Source organism: Sceloporus occidentalis, unplaced genomic scaffold (genome assembly GCF_023333645.1).
Source record: "Sceloporus occidentalis isolate IW3139 unplaced genomic scaffold, rSceOcc1.0.p SCAF_16, whole genome shotgun sequence".
Taxonomy (NCBI): domain Eukaryota; kingdom Metazoa; phylum Chordata; class Lepidosauria; order Squamata; family Phrynosomatidae; genus Sceloporus; species Sceloporus occidentalis.
The window spans coordinates 8,809,582-8,832,222 of NW_028316996.1; the positions used below are offsets into that span (position 1 = coordinate 8,809,582).

Here is a 22,641-nt window from a genome sequence, read left to right on the forward strand (position 1 = left end):
GTAATAATTTGTCGGTTGCACTTAGACCTATCCTACACATTATGGAGCAGACTTTCATTTCTAGTGTCAAGTTAAAAAGACTTGGAGAGATATAAGCACGTTTCTTTTTTTGTTGTATTTTAGAGGCACTCACAATCCATGTAGAAAAGAATAGATACACGGGCTTCATTTAAAAGAATCAGTGACTCTTATGAAGGGTTTGGAGTAAAAGATTAAACACAAAGTGCCTTCCTGCCTTGAAAATAGGAGATATACCCACGTGCGTTCACTTTGTCATACCATTTTTATTACACAGATAGATAAATTAATGCAAAGGCAATTTAATCTCACTGTACATTAAATCCATTAGTAGCAGGAAAGAGTCTGGGCAAGAGATATTTTTGGCTGCCTTTTATTCCAGCAACAAGAATGTAAAAAATGTGCCAGCTTACATTCGGTCAAAGGCTAAAATATAGATGTGTTTAATGGATATTTCCTCTGTCTAACTAATAGACAGGTTGACATGTTGCTTTTAGTTAATCTCCCTCAACTGCAAAGAATATTACATGATCAGTATGTGTAGCTAGGTTAGAGAATGTGTGTTCTTCATCTGGGATTTAAAGTGATTTTTTTTTACAGACAAATGTTATTAATATTATTAATATAACGCAGGCAAGACCAGGGGGACATCAGATAGGATATAGAGGGACTCTTTATAAAGGGACTCCTTACAGTCATTTGTAATATGGAGAGTAAAATGGGGCTAGTTTTATAGAGGAGGTTTTGACCTCGGATGAAAAAGTCTTCATACACAGATGAAATATATTGAATTGGAACCTTCTACAAGGAGGAGGTCATCTTAAGGATTCTGACATACCATATGATTTATATAATTAGCTATGAACTATACCTCTTATCCTAACCCATGAGGAGTGACAGCTCTTCCTAGTTCCAGGACTAAAGACAATTCAGGATATCTTGTATTTGACTACATGAGCATCAGGCAACCCATGTTGTTGACTATGGGCATCTATTTTAAGAGGGCCATCAGACATTTTGTTAACCCTGTTGATGTTATTTGCTGTGTAGGCAGCTGCTAGTAACTGTTAAAGACAGACAATCCTGCATAAAGTGCAGACATCTGAACAGAAACATGTGTTCTCCGCAAACATGTGTGCAGTGTTCATAAATAAGTATATCATTAAGGACCAGTAATGGGAAGTAGATTTTTAATCGTCAAATCAAGGACTCGGTTATTACTCAAATGGCCACTTATTTGTTCGAAGGGGCAAGCAGTGCTAAAACCATTGAACACTTATTTAGCACCGAGGGGGTTAAAATGATGTCAGCATAATAGTATACCTTGTAATCAGGCTACGTTACCTGCTGTGCAAAGTATATTGAATTATTAGATTAATTTTCTTCCAGGAACACATCCCCGTGTGTCATTTGCACTATTTTATCTTGTAGGGAATGCATAAACTAATCCAACTCTTTGGAATGATGGAAAAATGTCCATTTTTCTAAATAACTAGCCTAAAACATAATTGCTTTTGCACATTACTGCTCATTCAAAATTGGACTAATCATTTGCTGCTGGCAAAATAGCTGACAGTTGGTTGAAGTCATTATGTTCGGCAAGTTCAGTAGACAAAATAAAGCCAAAGTATGTTGCAATTGATTGAGGCCTCATCTACATGCAATCTCTCGGCCTGATGCAATTAGTCTTTGACCTTTTTCTGAAATTTAAATATTGAAACAGATAAGTCACATGTAACTAGCTTTCACGTCATGTGCATATAACTTCTTGCAATCTGTTTAAAGAAGTATTGTAAGCAGTATTACATATTTATACAAAAAATGGAGTACCTTAAAAGAATCCTTAGTAATTCTGGATTGACTATTCATGCTTCCATATCCAGAAGATGTCCTGGCTCTACTCTCTTACCCCTTACCTTTAGTAAAATTGTAGACCTTCATTGCTTTGGACCTCAAACCAGGCCTCTAACCTCAATGGCATGGGGGTCTATTTACCAAACCCAGGTATTGCAAGGGGGTTGAATATTATTGGGCTGAGTTGTCCGTGTATAGTGTGCAATTTAAGTGTGATCTTCTCACGTTATCTGTACATTAAGCAGTGCCAGCAGATATACTCTTTGCCGGAAAACATCTCCGGGCTGATTGTTCAGAATACACATTAAAATCAAGGAGTGGACATGTCTTTTGCAAATTTCTGGTTTGTATGTGGGGCGACTCCTTAGTCTATACGAAGTAAAGATTCTGTTAACTAAGTCGCTGGAAAAGCATAAAATATGATGGCAAATAATAGCCAGTAGTCCATGCACGGAGTTCATGTTCGTTGTGTGACTCACTATTATCAAATATAGCGCAGAAGTACCCTTAGGATGCTTGGAACTAATTATTCACCAAAATAAATCCATACTAGTCAAAATTAGGAATTTGATGTTTCAGTTGATTTTTTTAGGCCAGCAACATGTGATGCCCTAGAGGCCACTTGAATCATATCCACCCCAACACGCTTTATTTGACACTTCAGTGTGCTTCAGGAATTGGAAGCACAATTTTTTTTGTGTGAAATGTCTGTCTTAGATGAAAGCGTTTGCAAAATTATTCACCATTCACCAGTAGCATATAGTAATTATGTCATATATGTTGAAAAATTACAAAATGAAGCGTGAATAGGCCTTAGTTTCACATTGCAGGATGCATTTTAATGGGAGCAGATGGTGCTACATCAAAGAGGTACTCGTAAATGCATACCTGAAATGGGATTGGCTGATGAAATCACGTGATTAAACATTGTGACAAATGTAGGAGAAGGGCCAGGAGTTCAACTGATATTGAAAATAATTGCCATGTTGTAGCTATTAAATTGTGTCGTTGTTGGAATGAGGCCATAATGATAGCAATTAAAGACAATTATATGAAAGAAACAAAAACAGTAATAAATATTAGGCTTATAGAGAATATTTTAAGGAACATTTAGACATAATAAAGTTGTTATTCATATTCTATTATTGCCATTATTATCAGATATTTCTTTCTAAAAAATATCTTTCCTCTCTGTCTTTTCTCTCTCTCTCTCTCTGTCTCTCTCCATAATGTATATAGTTTAGTGGTACATTAAGATACATCTCTTTAAAATAAGATGAAAATACCAACTTCATCTCTTGATGTTTACGATAAAAGTAAGGCAGCAATTTTGATTTCCATGTTCTTAAATTTTAAAGTATATAAGCAGTCCTTATACAAACCTTTGTTCAACAAATCCTGTTTCCACTGAATAGAAGCATATTATTTCTGTAAGCGACAATTTACTGAACAAACACAGAAGACTGTAAATCCTTCTCTGCTGATTAAACATTGGGAACACCTTGATAAAGTGATTTAATACACACAGTTACAATTCATGATATAGCACGGTTAATGTCTGTGCATATAAAGAACAATTATCAAAGGCTTAAAATAATATCCCTCATTACAAATTGACTTTAATTATCTGTTTTAATCCTAATTACAAATGGATTTTTCTTATCTATTACTTGATTTTAAACATATTTGTAGAATTCATTTTAATGAGTTGATCTCTGCGTTATTACATATTGGCACCTTTTAATTTGATCTCTGTGTGACCTTCCCCATGTGTAGGTTTCTATCATCACATTTGACTGTAAACTACAGGGAAGAGGATTTTTTCTTGTTACCATTCTGCTTGCAATTCATCAGTTTTTCTTTTCACTTTTATTCTTGTTATTGAGAAAGCTGGATTAATGTAGGGGCTGATGAGCTGAAGCTCCAGGCCTATGTCTCTTTAATAGGTCCATTGGCCAACAGTAGCCACACAAACCTTTTTACCTAAAGTATTAGCAATACTTCATAGTTATAAGCTTCTGTGGGGTGGTCAGGCAGGGGGCTGTTGGAGAAGAGATGTTTTGGAAGGCTGGCACCTCACGATGTTCCTCCGGCTCCTACGTGTTGTTGATGAAGCTGAAGCTCCAGGCTTATGACTCTTTAATAGACTCATTAGAGTGTTTTACATGTTCTATATTTTTGTTATTTTTTTATTAACAGGAATAGGAATAATAATATAACTAAATACATAATTAAAAAAATATATATCTGGGAAGTAGAAATGTACAATGCTTTTGAGGTAAATTTTTTGTGGGATTAAGTTTTTTCACCACCCTTCCCTCCCACACACAAAAGGAAACAACAAACATCCACCATACAGTACATGGAATTGATACCTCTGCTCTGTTAATTTGGTCCAGGTGGGTGAGAAGAAGGGAGATAACTTCAGGGCAGGAAAGGAATTAGATCTTATCTTTCTTATGGCAAACTTTTAAAGTATTTCCAAAACCACTATGCTAATTCCAAACAAAACCACGAGGTATAGGTCGTTTTAGTAAATTAATTAACTGTAAAAGCTCTGATGGTGACACTTCCCCTTCAAGACAGAAGACTTAATACAACTTCACTATCCATTGCACACTGATAACTACACAGTATACCTTAATAACAGAGCTAGATTTCTAAGAGAATAATGAATGCTCTAAAAGACTCTTTGCTGTATAGTAAATGATCATCTCCACCAATAAGCACTCTCAATTTCCCCTTTGCCCATCCTAATTACTATTACTACTTATAGTGATTATGCTTGAGAAGCAAGGCTTTTTAGATGTCACATTTCTTATAATTGCACATATAAAACCATACAATGAGGGAAGAAATCTGTGTTAATGCAACTGTTATAATTATATTCACCTTGTACATTTCACTCATGAAAGCTGTATTGACTATTAATATAAAAAGGTTTTAAAAAATACGCTAGTCTAAACATTAGATATTGTTTTATTAATTTTCCTTCCTTAAAAAAGTGTTATGGCTTAGTTAGAAAACTACACAGTTTTAAATATTATTCAACTCATGGCCCATCTTGTGATACTCAAGGCACTAATTTTTACAACTCAGGTTTCCATATTAAAGTACAGAGGGGTATATTAAGGTTTGGTCATGGGAACTACACTGGCTCAGGTACAGTAGCATACGGTATAGGGGCAGCCCCAAGTTCCACTGATAAGTCAGGTGCCACACTAGCTCATACAGGTCCAGAGTCTCCCAGAAATTCCCTCTCTCTCTCAATGTCTCCCTACCTTCTTTGCCGACCGCTTTTATGTCCATGTCCCATTTCCAGCAGCGCCGCTTCTTCTCGTCTCTTCTTTCTTCTGTCTTCTTTCTTCGTTCACTTCTCCCTGGTAAAAGCTCCCAGAGTACTACCCAGAGAGCTGTGGGAAAAGAAAAAAAGGGAAATGGAAAAGGTTGGCAGAGAAGGTAGGGCAACACTGAGGGAGAGAATGTAAGAGTGTGAGACAGCGTGAGTAAGAGGGAGTAAGGGTGAGTGAGAAGGTGGTGAGTAAGAATGAGAGAGTGGGAGTGTGGATGTTTTTATGTTTTAAAGTGTGTGTGTTTGTGGTGGGCAAATATAAGATCCACCCTGGGTGCCAAATACTCTAGGTATGCCCCTGCTCAGTTAATTCACCTGTGCTCATGCATTGATGAACGCTGACGTAAACACCTCTAGAACAAGTAGTTTTCCTTTTATTTTAATCAAATGTTGTGTATATTTCAAAGCAAGCTGCTAACTAATGCTTGGGGTAACAAAATCCTATAGAAGAAAGGCTTTGGAGTTTTCCCTCTCATTAGGCTTAGTCTGCTTAAGTGCTTAAAGCCCGTAGTATGAATCAACTTTGTTAGAGACTTAAAAAAAACAAAAAACAACTTTTTCCCAATTAAACTAAGTCGCACCACACTGTAGAATTTAATCAAATTATCCAGTGGTCACCTCTTTATACCAAGTGTTTTTACGACACCATATCCAACCAGAATCATTATAGAGTTTCTTTCTGACTCATTTACGCGAATGTTTTTATTAGCTTTAGCTATATAATTTGCATGAACTACAAAACAGCCTTTAATTTATTCATCCATTAAGTTGGTTTTGAAAGTTTCCCATCTGGAGTGCACGAGCACCTACTGTATGCCTGCTAACTGATAGATTACATATTCTGAAAGCTACTTGTGGAAATAACCAGAAGGCATGTATATATATCCACTGAAAAAACCCAGAATGAATGGTATCTGTAAGGCAACGCAGTATATTGAGTGAACCTACTGCTTTTTCCTTTGCTTGTATCGTGTATTTCCATGTATACAGATGTTCGCTTATAAAAAAGTACATTGAAATGATTTCACTGCTATCCCTTGGAATAACAGTGCGCAAGAGAGGGGTGATATAGTTGGATAGATGAATGATGGATAGATTATTATTATTATCTTTTATTTATATAGCGCCAACAATCTACGCAGCGCTTAATACAATACATATATTCAAGGGGTATGACAAGAATTGACAGACTAAGACAAACCGATACATTAGGTGGAGAGAGCCCTGCTCGCAAGCTTACAATCTTGAGGGATTGATAGATAGAGAGTAACGTACCTAGGAACTCTTAAGGTGGACCTTCAGTCTCTGGGTGAAACCCACTCACTCTCCCCTTCCCTATATATATATATAGGAGACACACACTAGAAATGCTTTTATTTTGTATGGAGTTGTATCATTTAGGTATGCTTTAAGTTATACCACTAGGGGGCACATTTTCTACAAATTTTATCTATATAGGACCCATAACCAATACAAGGAATCCTCTTGTGTACACATATTCTAGATGTTTTAGTAATTTATCACAATGCTTATTCTAATCTTAACATGTGTTTTTTTTAGCTAGGAACATGCCAATTATGTGTATTAAACATAGCTTTGAAAAACTGGTACTTTAGGGAAACCGTTGCATGTTTTTGGTTTATAATCCTGTGTTTATAGTGAAGACAATGAAACATTTAAAACGAAATCATTTAACTTCAGCTCAGGGTCTTGTGAACGTGCACTTGGCATAACAACTAGCGCTTTCTCATCTCTTCACTTACTCTACAGAGAAAAAAGCTTAAGAGGTAAAGAAAATGACCTCCATCTGCTCAACATATTGTGTACAATTGTGGTGAAGGCCAAAACCTTAAATTACCTTTGCTCCTGGGAGTTTGAAAAGGATAATGATCCTAAAAAAAAGTCTTCACAATACAAGGGAATTAATCATTTCAGCAAAGAATCTACACATGTACCTTTGTTAGAAGCAGGTATACAGAAGTTTTAGTATCTACCTCAATATTAACTTCTCATAGTGGGTACAAGATGTCCTCAGATAAAGAATAAACTGCTATTGAGGTGATATGTCAGACCTTTACTGAATCTAAGAATACAATTCTTTAATAAAAAAATCTATGAAAAAGTGTATTTTGTAAACGTTCTATTTTATTTTAAAATCGTAAGGGCCAAATCTTTACAAAAAATTAACAAACTTATGGTAAATGTCACCCCCCCATTGAAACATTTAGTGCAAAAGGGCCACTTTGGTGTAAATACCAGATTCCAAGTTTAGTTTGCTTTGTAACTGTGACATAATATAGCATAAGATAGCTCAAGTTCCTCCCTAGGAGCACCTGCTTTTTGGGGTGTCCATACTTCAAATACAGATAATTACCTGTGCCATAAAAATATAGAATTTGACGGCAGATAAAAAACATCTGCTCTGTACATAATTATTTAATGTGTTTGATTAAGTTTGGGCAACCATCACATGATGGAGTAACTCAGCATGTCGAATGTAAAGATTTGCCATGGAGAGGTAACCACTGAAGCTTGTAGTCCAATATAAGCAAGAAAAATAGAATAAGTACCATTTAGCTGATCTAGTCCATCCATTTTTCCTGCTGTAAAGGCTTAAACCCTAATCAGTCCTTCGACTTGCATTAAATTGACGATAGCCATATCCCTATCCCATGCATGTTTAAATTCCCTCGCACCTACTGGGCAGTTCTTGTTAAAAGGTTAATACACTATGGTTATCTCACCCGCAGCGCGGGTCTGTTCAACAAAGCATTTCTAGAGTTCTATGTCTTGAAAAGTGTTAGCATAAAAAACTGTGGACATCCAAACTTTGAAAGAATATTGATTGTGGTCATGCTTTTTAAGTTATAAAAAAAAAGGTTTCAATAGCTTTTTATTGCTGGAAAAGTCCATAGTAAATGTATCTTGCAAGTGTCATTTATTAAAAAAAAAAAGGATGCAATAAAATCTCTGCTTCATACGACCTGAGCACTAAAACATTGTAAATCCTTAGAGCCATTGTCTGGCTGAGTAGAATTTTATAGACAATCTCTGCCAACATTTGAAATAAATGTTCAACGTTGATGTTTGCATATAAGTAATATTTCTTCAATGAGTTCATTGTAAACCATTAATTGTTAGTATATTTGCATAATTAAACCGTTTTTCCTTCACATCAATATTTTTACATTTATAGAAGAAATATTGTTATTTTTTAAAGTTTTTATTATCTTTTCTTCATTTTAATTCTCACACAGCTGGGGCCATCAGATGGCATAACCATGCAACTTTCTTGTTAGCCTCATGGCAAGAAAAAAAGGTGTTAGTTTTTCTTTAGCGGGGTGGAGGATTGCAATTCTATCTAAAATGAGAGATTTGAGGGGAAAAAAAGAAATAAATTGATGTCAGCCTTCTCTCAAGGGACCCCTTGGAGCAATGCACTCACTTAGAGGTGAGCTTTACATGAACTGCTGCTTTCATACAGATGGACTGAAAATTGTTTCATTGCTGTAGCTGTGACTCGAAACATTTTTAGATCTATGCAACAAATACCCGATCCCAAATGAAACATATTGAGCACCCTGTGGAGAATGTTTTAGTTATGGTCTGGTCAAGGAATGGTGCTCGGCAACTGATAGCTACATTCATTTACTCTTTTGACATTGTTGCTTAGCAGAAAACATTTTTGTTTGTTTTATATATATATATATACACAGAGTAGGTGCCAAAGTTTTATAATTTAACAAAATGGAAACAGTGAACAAAAGAAGAATCTAAATCAAATCAATATTTGGTGTGACCACAGTCACTAATCAAAACTAGTCAAAACAGCATTAATTCTTCGGGTACATTCACACACAGTATTTCAAGGAACCCGGCAGGTAGAATGTTGGAGAACTAACCACAGTTATGTGGATTTAAGCAGCCTTGGTTGCCCCTCTCTCTCTCCATGTAATGCCAGGCAGACTCGATGATGTTGAGATCAGGTGGGAGCCATGCCATCACTCCCAGGACTCCTTTTTCTTCTTACCATACTCCTAACTAAATGTCTACAAAATCCCTGACATTGTGCATGTGTACCCAGAAGAATTGATGCTGTTTTTAGGGCAAAGGGGGGTCATACCAAATATTGAATTGATTTAGATTTTCCTTCTGTTCACCCACTTTGTGTTTTGTTATGATAAAATATAAACATTTTACTAAGATGCCTGTTTTTGAAAGCATTCCTACTTTATAGCATTTTTTGAATAATAATAGAAAAATAATCTATTATAATAATAAATATATAAATGATAATAGAATTTTTTTTTTATAGTATTGGAGTGTGATCTTCTCACTAGATGTTCCATACCCCCCATTCCTAATCCTTGCGAACTGTATGTTATGCCAACAAGACCCTTGACAGATAAGGTATTGTTTTCAATATCCATTAATGGATTTTAGTGTATGCCTCGAAGCAAAATAAGAAAAGAAATCCTAGGATCACACATTGCTTAGTTGGAGATTGCTTGGATAAACACATGGTCAGCACATGTCTCTGTGAAGTCCAAGTGTGGACTAGAAAGAAATGGTTGCTTATTATTGCTGTCATACAGTCTTCTAGTTTAATTATAACGAGACACATGCTTAAGCTAAGTCAACATCTGTAGACATCGGGACACAACATTTTAATCACAGCCTGCTACCTAAGGTTATGGAAGCATCAATGCACTTCAGCTGCTAGTCAGCAAGCCCTGACTTTTATATATTATGGCAATAGTTATTTCCATAAGCAGAAATAAAATATTTTACATGGATTTATTAGTGAGGTTTTGATGCGCTTACCAAAAGCCATTATTTAACAGATTACCTTTTAGCGTTTGAAAGATAACCCCATATTAATGTATACACTCGATTTCTAGGGAGCCTGGCCTCTGTCCAACCGAAAGTAAGAGTAAAGTGTGAACCTACGGTCCATACCTGTGAACCTCCCAGTGTAGGCCCACTAAAGCTCCCTCTCTTCTGGGGTGTAGCTTTGTGAAGTTCGGGGCTACCCCCAGATAATCAGTGAATGGAGAGTGGAAGGGGAGTAGCTGGAGAATGGATGTGGCCAAACAATGCTCTGGTGCCCATAGAAAGTATAAATTGCATTGAGAACTTTTATGAAAATATTCATTTATAGCAAATTCAGAAAAATATGTTTTTTCAAAAATACCCCATTAATATGATGAACATGATACATCTTACACAAGAGGTATGTGAATGCCTGGTTATGCTAGCCACTTTGCAAGCAAATGTATAGATTAAGAATCTATACATTAGCTTACCTTTTTATCTTTACTATCAACTTTGTCACAAAATACACAAATATGACTGGCATGTGGGCCAAATGCAAAGACGGGCATGCCCAGAATCCTCTATACTTTTTGATAGGTTTGCTTTACAATTCTACAAGTAAATACTGTAAAAAAAGATTACATTTCTTGTATCACGTTGGCCACAAGCCCTTGCGGAGGAGGGATTCAAATTCTCATTTCATTCTCCTTATGACATGGTATACGTCTGAAATGCTCCAAGGTAAAGGGTCAAATAATTTAAGTCACTGGCAGCAAATAACTATTTTTGATGTGCGAGTCTGTTTTATACCGCAAACAAGCAGAAATTTCTATCCCTTCCCAGCGAGTTAAATTCCCACTGCAGCGAGCGATCAATACGCAGGTAGAAGCAGCAATTGCAGGGATTAAAGTCACAGGAGCTAGGGAAGATGAGCACTAGTCTAACCACCCAAGGATCAATGTGCTGACATGTCACACAGCATGAAGGTGCCCCTTAGTTCACTGTCTTACTTTATCATCCTTGTGTCTGGCACAGCAATGCCCAAAGAAGCAGTTCAGACCAGACAAGTATCGCACTTCTGAGACAGTTACAGAACAAAGATCCTTAAAGATTAAGATAAGGGTCATGCATGCTTACTTTGAAATAGTGCTCTTTCTTAAAAAAAAAATAAAAAAATGCAGAGCTCTGTGAAATCCAAGTTCTGTTTGTAGTCTACAAGAACATTTTATGTCACGTATAACTTAAGGAGAGCTGCCAGGAACAAACATACAGAGCAGAGACAGACCACTCACTGATAAAATCATTGCTAATGGTTTTGAGACATAAAATGTTGATTTTTGTCTTTTCTTTGCAACAACCGTTTTATTTTTCTACTTTTATTATTTAATTATCAATGCTGGTATCTCACTGTAGATTGAGCATCCGGCTCTATAAATAATAAGAAACGTTATGTTTTAGATGATGTGCAATTACAGTGGTAGAGTGTAATCCAGTATACACTGAGCTGTGAAATGAATTTGTATTTCCTTCTCTGGGTATTTTCTTATACCATTTGGGAATTATGATTTTTTTTTCAAGTTATGTAAAATGAAAAAGGTCAAAAATGATGTAGGAAGTCAGTAATAGGTCATAAGTCAAGAGAACAATGTGCATACTGTATCCATCTATCTGGGTGCAGGATGTGGTACCTAAGCCTTTCCATGCTGTGATCCTTTTTAAAGACAGAATTATAGAATTTCATGGCAGAAAAGAACCATCAGTTTTTCCCGATGTCAAGACTCAAACCATAACGTTGGTCTTATCTTCAGGATAGCCATATGCCTTTTCCAATGCATATTTAAAAGGGGTATTAGCCTCTACTACTTCTGCTGGGAAGCAGTTCCACTTATCTATCCCCCTCTCAGTAAAGTAAAACCTAATCTAAGCCACTGAAGCTCTAGTTTTAGATTATGGCCTCTTGGTCTAACATTTTTTTAAGATATAAAAATGGGTGCAAATACCCCGACAAAACATAAAAAGCAACAAGGAATGAATACTCAACAGATATACATTTACAGTGATATAGAGGGATATGTGTAGCGAAACCTCCTATTATTATTATACCAAGTAGTCAAATTGTAGATCTCATCTCACAGTGCGGTCTGATTGTAAATCTCATAGCACTTTTTTCATAAACAATGTCGACAGTGCAGTCAGACTGTGAATATCAGGTTTTTAAAAAGAAAAAAAAATATCAAAGAGCCATCTGAATGTAAATCACATAATTTTAGTTGGCATCGTACAGTTGAACTGTAAATCTCATACCGTTTTTCATAGATCATGTCACAAAAGCAGATAACATATCTTATCCCATGTTTCAGATTCAATGTCACGGTGTAGTCGGACTGTAAATCTTTTTCATACGTAATAAGACAAACAGAATGTAAACGTAACGTGGTTTTTTTCATACACAACTGAGCTATATATGTAAATAAATATAATATATTTAAATTAGAAATAAGAATACAATTCTGCAATAACGGAATTTAACAGGGCTTTTTCCCATCCAAGATGCTTCTTGTCCCTGAGTTTGTGCAGAATTTACACACAATTTGAAGTCTGATCGCGTTCTGTTCGAGGTCCTTATTTTTATTCAGCTGGTTAATTTTGATGGAAATTGGCCAATGCAGGCAACAGTTTGGGCACAACTTTTTTTTTTTGTTCCATTAGACTGAATGAAAAAGGAAGGTTACAAATAATAAGTTTCTCTCCCTGATTTGTAATGAACTCGTTTAGAAATACCCTGGCTTTTCAGTAGCTGCAGAGCCGCGTTAACTAAGTGCATGCAACCACGTTTTATTTTGATCAGCTTTTGCAGAGCTATGGCTTGTAATTATCATAATCTAACAATTAGCCCTGGCATCCCTTCTCAGTGTTTAATTACCCTGATAAACGGTAATTGAATAGAGGACTAAACAACTAAAACAAAAATACTTCCTGTCTGCTTTAGGTAGAATCGCTGCTTTATCGCCTTACATTGTTCTGTTATATCGTATACATAGACGGGCAATGGCTACCATTTCCCCTGCTTTAAATTCTACCAGGATTCCTTCATCTGTGCTTGACCTTGACTATTAATCTTGGAGCTATAGAGGCTCCTGTTTGTACCTGGCTCAAGTTGTAGCATATGTCCAAATCAAAAGAACAAACAGATATAAATTAGCATGTAATGAGGTTAATGTACCAAGCAGTGATTCATTATTTTAACTTAAAAATAATCATAATTCTAATATCCCTATTGAGAGTGAAATCATAAAACAATATCGCCTCCTTTAGTCTTTTAAGACAGTTTTTCTATTTTTCCATCTATCAGTCTATCGGTCCAGATAGATATATATCCCAATCAAGTTAAATAAATAACATAACTTTCAAGAAATCTTTCTTTTTATTCGGATCGTATACTGGGCCAGCCTTTCTTGATGGCATAGTTCACTGGGGTTGATCCTTTGTACTATATAGCTCCTATGTTGGTGAATACATCACAGAGAAAGACTTAGTTGCCCTGTGGCTTTTTACACCTGCTGGCTTCTCTCGAGCTGAAACCGCGTTGCGTGACTTACATTTTCTTTTTTTACAAATTATTTTAGAATGCACATTAAAGATACAGATGCTGGATCTCATTTTTAAACGCTCCATAGTTTAAACTGACATCAGCCAGCATGAAGTCTGAGTCAATACAGTCATTTGTTTTTACCCCATTCTTCTCTAATCAAATGTCATGAATACGTCTTGATTACAGACTTTTGTCTTTTAAACATTAATGAGTGTTGCATCTATGGCAAAAAGTTTAATAGAATTCTTCTGACCTTGCAAATAATAAAAGTAAAGAGATCTTAGTGAAATACATATGATGTAGCATGAATTCTACTAAGCCATAATTATTTTACCATCTTAATTAAATGTTTCTTATCTACTGTCTGTCACTATTAGCGTTTAGTTATAGTTTTGTACTCATGTCTACATTCTTGCAGCATCGTGTACTCCAACGGATCTGAATTCCTCATGATTGATGTGTATCGAATGCAGTCATACCGTTATACGTACTACTACTAAATAACATTCTGTAGGATCAAGAATATATTTGGAGAAGAAGTATTTCTAATCACAAATAATTGGATAGAGGGTATACTATGTAGAAGCATTCTTGGGGGGGTAATTTATGGTTTATAAAATAGGTTTTGGGGTATTAATAGATTATATGATTAATTAAAATGATCACGAATCACTTACTCCAAGTCTATTACATACTTTTTGGAGTTTGTACATAGAAGTGCGACGAAATGAAGATTTCCCAAAATGGCTTATTTTGCGGGCTTAAAAATCTCTGTGTATAATACATAGCCACCTGGATGACACATTTGTATGGTCCAAGGCCCCCATACCTGATCAATAGAATGCACTAGAACACAGCATCACAGTGCCAGTTATATCAAACACTACTTTAAGTAGAAATAAAGGTGTTGGATATCACTCGAGCTGTGAGGATGTATCGTTGTCTCGTCTCTTCAGCTGAATTCCAAAGTTTCACAATAGAGACTTGTTATCATAACATACAATTTTGTCATATGACATGCCATTATCTTTTGACAATAATATAGTTTAGACCCTATATTACTATACCCTACCCCGTCTTCTAAAGGTGATTTTCTTTCTCGAGATATGCTTTATATAAAATATTACATATATTATGCTGTGCACTGTTTTTTTAATGGATGTGGTTTGATGTTGACCATGTATAGTTAAATTTCCATTGCAGAAGGTGACCTGACAGGCCTGCCTTCTAATGTTTCATTTTCATCTTCTTTTTTTAAACGGCGCTTAATTTTTATTTATCACAGCATTTTGTACATTTTTCTGGAACCAAAATTAAAAACGACGCTGGATATTTCCTTGCCTGCATGTTTTTGCAAGATAAATATTTCAGGGCTGTTCTGTAAAAACAGAGTTAAAACACACGTACAGTTTTACAGATGTCATCTTTCAAATGGGAGAATGTCATGACCCCTTTTTCTCTTTGTTTATGTTCTTCTGCTTTATCATGGTGACGAGTAGTGGAGGAAGATCAATTAGCTGAAAGCAAAAGAGGTCATTGAGCATGGGTGACTGTATCATCCATATAATGTGACAGATCAAGAACTGCCTGTGAACCACGCATTACACATAATATATAATTCTGGGTGTCTTGTGTTTCCTCTAATAAGTGTTAGGTTTCATTAATTTGAAGATGAACTTTGTGCACATTACATTGCTCATAAAATAGTAAACACAAAAACATGACTTTTTGTAGCATAAACCCTGAACTTAACGTAAATCAGCTTCTAGGAATGTAAAATTCTGGCTTCTGTTTTACAGGAGACAAGTGGAGTTTGAATGATACCTTTATTGGCTAACTGAGTAAATATAGATTGCAAGCTTTCAAGACCTCTCAGGTCCCTTCATCAGGCATGTTATACAATAATGTGAAAAACCTCTCTTCTGTTTTGTAATTTAATGTGTTCGGTGATTGTTACTGTGTTGTTTAGAAGACCCAGTATGTTTAATGTTGGAAAATTCTCTTTTATGCCTAGTGAATGAAATCTTTCTGCTTGGTTCTTAGGGCCAACTGTCTTATAGCTTGTGAAATGATCCCATTCCCAAGACTCATGGTGGGCTTTAAGTTTAAATGCTAGTTTATCATTCGAGGCACATCAGTGTCAAATGTCACAGAAATGACACTTGCAAATCCTCCTCTATCGCACGCCTGAAAATGCTCAATAATAATTAAAGAGAAAACCCATTTGGGCGAACACCTTAGGCTATGACTATCATCTGGCTCTTGTTCAGGAGCTGTCAGGTTAGCTTGAGCACTATTAATACATATCCCAGAATCCTTTTATCATAAAGCTGCAGATTTTCTTCTGTATGGTTTGGCAGTCAAACTGCGTGGCTTCTATGTTTCTTGTAAATGTTACATGGGCTTTGTAAGTATCTTGACAAATGAATGCCAACAATGTGTAACAAGGTAAACATGGCAGCCCTTATGTCATAAATCATAGTACACAGACGCAGGATTGCTGTAGTGAAATATGTGATTTGAGGAAGGGACTAAGTATCTGTTTTTAATAAAAAATCTGTTAGTATTTCCTCTCTCCTTTCTTTAAAAAACAAAATGTAAAATGCGTAAATTCCATGTTTGCTGATGTTATTATATATCTAATGCTTAGATCAAACCATATTGATACATTTTATTTTACAAGACTGAATGAAGACATTATATTCCATGAAGGTCCCATTGTGCGTAATTAGACAATTTTCCATCTAAAAAAAAACCATTTTAGGTACAGTAGTGTAACGCTTCACCATGCGCTCGCTGGACTTGTTTATACTTTGCCTTATTCATTTCACGTTTCCTGCCACTAGTGGCCGCCCTGGCCATTCAGGACCTCTCAGACTAATTATCAGGTCCAGCTGCAGTGGCTTACCTGATCAAGTCAGCCTTTATAACCTGCCCAGCCCTGCAGTCTGGGCCTTGACATTAATGTTTGAGGACTACCTGTTTGGTTCCTGCCTTGTTCCAGAACCTGCCTTGTTCCAGAACCTGCCTTGTTCCAGAACCTGCCTTGTTCCAGAACCTGCCTTGTTCCAGAACCTGCCTTGTTCCAGAACCTGCCTTGTTCCAGAACCTGCCTTGTTCCAGAACCTGCCTTGTTCCAGAACCTGCCTTGTTCCAGAACCTGCCGTGTGCCCCGCAAGTAGGCTTATCTGCCGTGTGCCCCGCAAGTGGGCTTATCTGCCGTGTGCCCCGCAAGAGGGCTTATCTGCCGTGTGCCCCGCAAGAGGGCTTATCTGCCGTGTGCCCCGCAAGAGGGCTTATCTGCCGTGTGCCCCGCAAGAGGGCTTATCTGCCGTGTGCCCCGCAAGAGGGCTTATCTGCCGTGTGCCCCGCAAGAGGGCTTATCTGCCGTGTGCCCCGCAAGAGGGCTTATCTGCCGTGTGCCCCGCAAGAGGGCTTATCTGCCGTGTGCCCCGCAAGTGGGCTTCCTGCCAAGTCGAGTGACTTTCTTTGTATATATTGTTGTACCATCGCATTCAATACAACTCTTAATCCAGATCTGTTGTCTGTGGTTTATTCCTGCGCCTGTCTGTAACAACCCCAGACCATAATGCATCGTGGGGTACAGACAGAGCCCCTCGTATCCCCTGCACCTGGGCTCCTTATCAACCTGTGTTCTCAGCTCATGACAAGTAGGTTGCAGTGCAGTAATTGGTTATTTCAATTGCTATCAACTACTTAAAAAAAATATGAGAATCAAAGAGAGAGGAAGTTAATTACAGGCGAGTCAAGAGACTAAGATATCTTACTGCAGGAACATCCTGGTCCGTCTATTAATGATGACGCACATGTGAAAAAACATTAACAAAATTCAACAAAAGCTACCATGGTTATGTTGAACATTAAAGTAGGTGTTTGTAACGTGCTAAATGTTAGATATCCTTACAAAAGGTCCTATTACTTTTTTAGCGGCCTGTTGTTTTTTGACCTATCATTGTCCCCAAGACACTTCAGAGACACAATTGTCTATTCTATGAGTTATTCTTCCTTCATAGCACTGCCATTGGTTAGAAAATTTTCCAAAATATATTTAGCATGTCTTTTTTTCCAAAATTATATTTGCAAATGTTTGGATCTGGCTGTCGGTAGTCACACAGTGCATATAACTAAACCAGTTCTTGTTAAATTAGTAAATTATCTTCTCAATTCTAAATTCAAGGGTCATTACCCCTTCCTCATTCCTCTTCACCTGATTGTAGCTTTTGATACTGCTCACCACCCACCATTTCTTCACATTGTACACTCTGTCAGAAGGAAAATTCCATTGTGAAATACCCTTCTGCACCATTAGTGCGCTTCATAGCTTTGCTCTGGAATGTCTCATTCATTTATCTTTATAAGAATGTTTTTACACGGTGTGATAACCTGATCAGAATTTGTAAATTAAATATTGGGGTATTTTTAGACAGACATATACATTGAACTGACAAACGTAAATTCCATTTGACTCTTTGAGGTCTGATATAGACAAGGACCTTGATGAGTTGCCCAATGAGCGCGTCTGAGCTAGACCTTTTCATTCATCTGTGAATACTCTGAGAAGAAAAATATTATTTCAAGAATATTTTCAAGCAAACTCAGTTCTGGGAAAATGGATCAGCAGATTAATTTGAAATATATATTTTCCTAGCATGAACTGTAGATCAACTAATATAACTGTATATCACTATATGTTACTGCATATTTATAATTGGTGGAGTGCATCGGTATTAACAACAGTTTTATTTTCTTCTCTCTGCAATGTTAGGTTCATGAGAGGTGACTACCATATTGATGTCTGTATCAATGACTACCTAGATGTATTTTGCCCTCATTATGAAGACTCGGTGCCTGAAGATAAAACTGAACGCTATGTTCTGTACATGGTGAACTTCGATGGCTACAGCTCCTGTGATCACACATCCAAAGGCTTCAAAAGATGGGAGTGCAATCGACCCCATTCCTCCAATGGACCACTAAAGTTTTCAGAAAAATTTCAACTCTTCACTCCCTTCTCATTAGGGTTTGAGTTCAGACCAGGCCGGGAATATTACTATATATGTGAGTATACTTTCACTTTTTTTAATCTGCATTTTAATGACCTGGTGTCTCTGTAAATCAAATTGTTATGTTACATACTACTTGTTGTGTCCCGTCCACCCATTGTACAGTGCTATATATATATATGTTCTAGCGTTCTGTAGGAAAATCCTTTCACCATTATTTGTAGGCTACAGTGAACAGATTCTTACGTGCCAGTTTGCGTCTTTCATCATTAGTCCATTGCTATAAATTATTCCAAACCCCTTTTTCTTTTTCTTACATAATCTGTATACACTTGTATAAATGCTAATCTGATGGCCTTCTGAAAAATTCCCATGTTTATTCAAGGACATTTCTCATTAGTTGTTCAAATGGCATTATCAATTCACTGGTTTTTGTGTTAAGGTTAGATTCCACAAATCCAACGTTTTATAGCATATAAACTTTGCCTTCAAGAAATCAAATACAAAAGGTACTACAATCCTAGCAGGTAGCATCTAAAGTCTGTTTATTTTTGTACTTTTGTAGTTTATAGAAAATTTACATAATCTCATACACATAAGATTTCAATTTATTTCCTCAAAACAAATCAAAATCTCCTTGTAGGAGAATATTTGCTTGAATGTCCTATTTCAGATTGAATATTCCATTTATTCTAATTTGTCTGCATTTGTTTTTGAATGTTAAAAAATAGTTTGAGTACACACAATACAGGCTAGGAACATTTGTTTTTGTTATCTTGTCACTATTATGCTTTGCTATACACATATCATTTGAATATGTTCTGAAAAATAAAAAGACAGACTGGGGTAACTGAGTAATGAGAGGCGGAGCCAATGAAGAAGGCAGGTCTAATGCAAGGAGGGGCTGTAGATAGGAGAGGGAGGATTTAACAGAGGCACTCCTGAGATGGGCGTTGCCTAGGGACAGGTGATTACACAGATGGGGCCGCGGGGATCATGGGTCACAGCGGAGTCATTGTGTGGGGGCATTGTACGGATAGTGCTATAGAGAGACAGCCTGTACCGGACTTCCCCCTCCCCTGTCCCTGTATTCAGATGTAATCTCTAGATTACAGAAGTACCCCACATGTATAGGTTTTTGTATATTGTTTTTTTTATAAATCTACCGGGCACACTACATGGCACACTAATTTCACTGTGCAACAGCACACAGAATAGGGCAAGGTAGGCACAGAAAATAAAGGGTTAACGATAATACATTATGCAAACACAGCTTAGATAAGAAAAGATACCTTTTCAGAAGTATGCAAGCCTTTTTCCTTTTCTTGTGAACCGCATCTTGTGAGCCGCAACTCCTAGCAACCTTATCGGCTTGGCTGATGGGACCTGCTGGCTCCATTGCAAGCATGGGGAGTGGAAGTAGGAGAAGCATAGGGCAGGTTTGTGGGGCCTCAGTGTATCTGATTATGCTGTGTCAAGATGTTAGGATTATGATTAAGGATAATATGGAATATGGAAATATACTTTTACTTTATACACTATTGGAATATACACTCAACTTTTTTAACTTTTTAACTTGTATATTGTTCAACTTTTTCAGTCGCTAAAAGGTATAATTAATTTAGCCTGCACAGTAGAAACCATGTAGTATGTTATCTTAAAACTACCCTTAATGTAAAACATGGTCTTATAGCTACTGCATTGGAAAAAGAGCTCATTCGTTCTTTTAAAACAAGGCTTCCAATTTTGACCTAAGAAATCAACAATGATATGGTGCTTTCTGAGTGATAGCCTGCTTCTCATTACTTAGCAGGAGGTCTTTTCATCTCCTTGTCTGACATGACACCTGTGACCCAAAGCACTATACAGTCCAAGGACAGGAGTTCAGTTGTCATTCATTTTAAGAAGGATATTCAAGACGCCAAGAAAGGTTAAATGAATGGATAAGGGACAATTTAAACATTCAGACTTGAAATAGCATACCTAAAATACTTAATGTTCCTTTTCCCTGTTAGAGGGATCTACTTGGTTTAAGATCTACAGCTAAAAGCTTAACTAAGCTCTGAAGCTAGGGTATGTTTCATATGTATGGATGTCCATGTTTTCACTTGCTTATGGGAAATGTACAGTATTCTGCATGCGGGTTATTCAGCCTGTGATTTGTGTAGCTCACTTCAGCAAAGACCTTGGGTTCATAAGTATCTGGTTTTATTTTAATGAATGATATTTAGAAATAAAAGGGATATATTAGGGAAACATGATAGCTGATATTTAAGGAGCTTGTTTGGCAAAACTTTAAGAAACGCTGTGCCACAACTGCCCTGTATGGACAAATAATGGCTTATGGATACACACATGGTCTAAATATCCAACGGATATTTACTTATTGTGCAGCTTCTATCCAACTAAGTATTGTTATTAATTTTTTCAATAGTATATATAAGTACTATATTTATAAATCCAATATGATACACTGTTTGAGGTTGCCATCGTGACTAGCTATGTTTAGACATACCTGCATTGATTTAGAAAAAAATCAAATTAAACTCAAGTGAAACATCAGTATCTGCAGATGCTTCCAAACCAAAGGTCTGTGGCTTCCTGCTTCATTAAACTCATGCTGGCTTCCAGAACATGATCTATTTAGAACTTTAATTATGTGTATTAGCCTTTCTTGGAGTATTTTTTTAAACAAAACCACAACATTATTTAATATCTTACTCTAATTCTTTGAACGGTGACTTTTTTTTTAAATTTTTATAATTAACTTATAGGGTATGTTGTGAAATATTCTAGGGCTAGGATTTATTTTTCTCAATGGTAAAAACACATTTGTGGATTTATAGTAGTTTTGGAGATTGTGAGAAGAACATTGGCATTTTTGTACAATAATAGTCAATTCAGTACCCTTCTTACCATACCCTTTTAAAATGTCTTTTGTCAGGATTTTTTTTTGTAATTTAAATTACTTTTTAGAATGGATTATTTTTTTTAAAGACGTAATTGGATATATTCAAAAATGTTTTGTATGTACATTCAATTGAATGTAACTAATATTCCTGGAATTATTTTTGAATGTCACACTTTTTAGAAATGTTTGTTTTCAGAATGAGAAGCTATAAATTAATGCGTTTTATCCGCAATTAAATGTTTCCATAATCTATACTTGATTGAATGGACATTCTTGTGGATGTGAATATGCTCATTTATAATACACAGCTCAGTGTTCAGTGGGCTCTAATGTATAAATAAAACTGAATCTATTTGAAAAGTATAATTATCTTGGTCCATATTAACAACATGAGTGAATTGATGCCCATACTTTATTAGCTTTGCCAGTTATGACTAACACATCTAATTTGATGCATATTTTATTGGTTACTAAAGAAAAAAAAAACCTTTATTAAAACATCATCAGTTTTTCTTAAAGACATTTCCAATAGCCAAAATCTTTTTTTACAACCAGAGATGTGATCTTACTCCATGTCCTATGTATGTTGACAATTACATACATATACATTTTTTTTCCAGTAAAGCATCCAGAAATGCATTTTCTATGAGTACTAATGATCTGATGTAAAACTATCCATAAGAGTAGTGAGATAATTCAAATCGTCTTCCTAGTCAACCAGCAAGATCATAATATGTATCTGCAAACAACAATACATGGTTGGGTATTTTTAATTTTAAAATAATAAACTGCTATCATACATTTAAAGTAATCTTTATTAGAAGTTACAACTGGCATTCCAAAAGAAATGTCCACAAAAAGAAAACAATAGCAAACAATATTCATCTTAGCTAGAAGTAGAACTGACTTAATGCTTCTTACATACTGCCACATTTAAGATGGCTACACAATAAGTATGCTTCCCTGACGTACGCTGATATTTTCATTCGGTACTTAGGTTCTAGAGGCATAATGACTTCCATGTCTCGCACCTCCGGTAAAACACATTGAAGCTCTGATGGCAGTTGAGTATATT

At 36.2% G+C, this 22,641-nt stretch overlaps 1 protein-coding gene across 2 annotated transcripts in view; it reads left to right on the forward strand.

Annotated features, from left to right (window-relative positions):
• LOC149302991 (ephrin-A5) overlaps positions 1 to 22,641 on the forward strand; it is a 187,956-nt gene that overhangs the window by 142,709 nt on the left and 22,606 nt on the right. For both annotated transcript variants that reach the window (XM_089481854.1, XM_089481855.1), the window contains exon 2: positions 18,418 to 18,710. In XM_089481854.1, the coding sequence (XP_089337980.1) occupies positions 18,418 to 18,710 (293 nt within the window). The remainder of the gene's footprint in view (positions 1 to 18,417; positions 18,711 to 22,641) is intronic.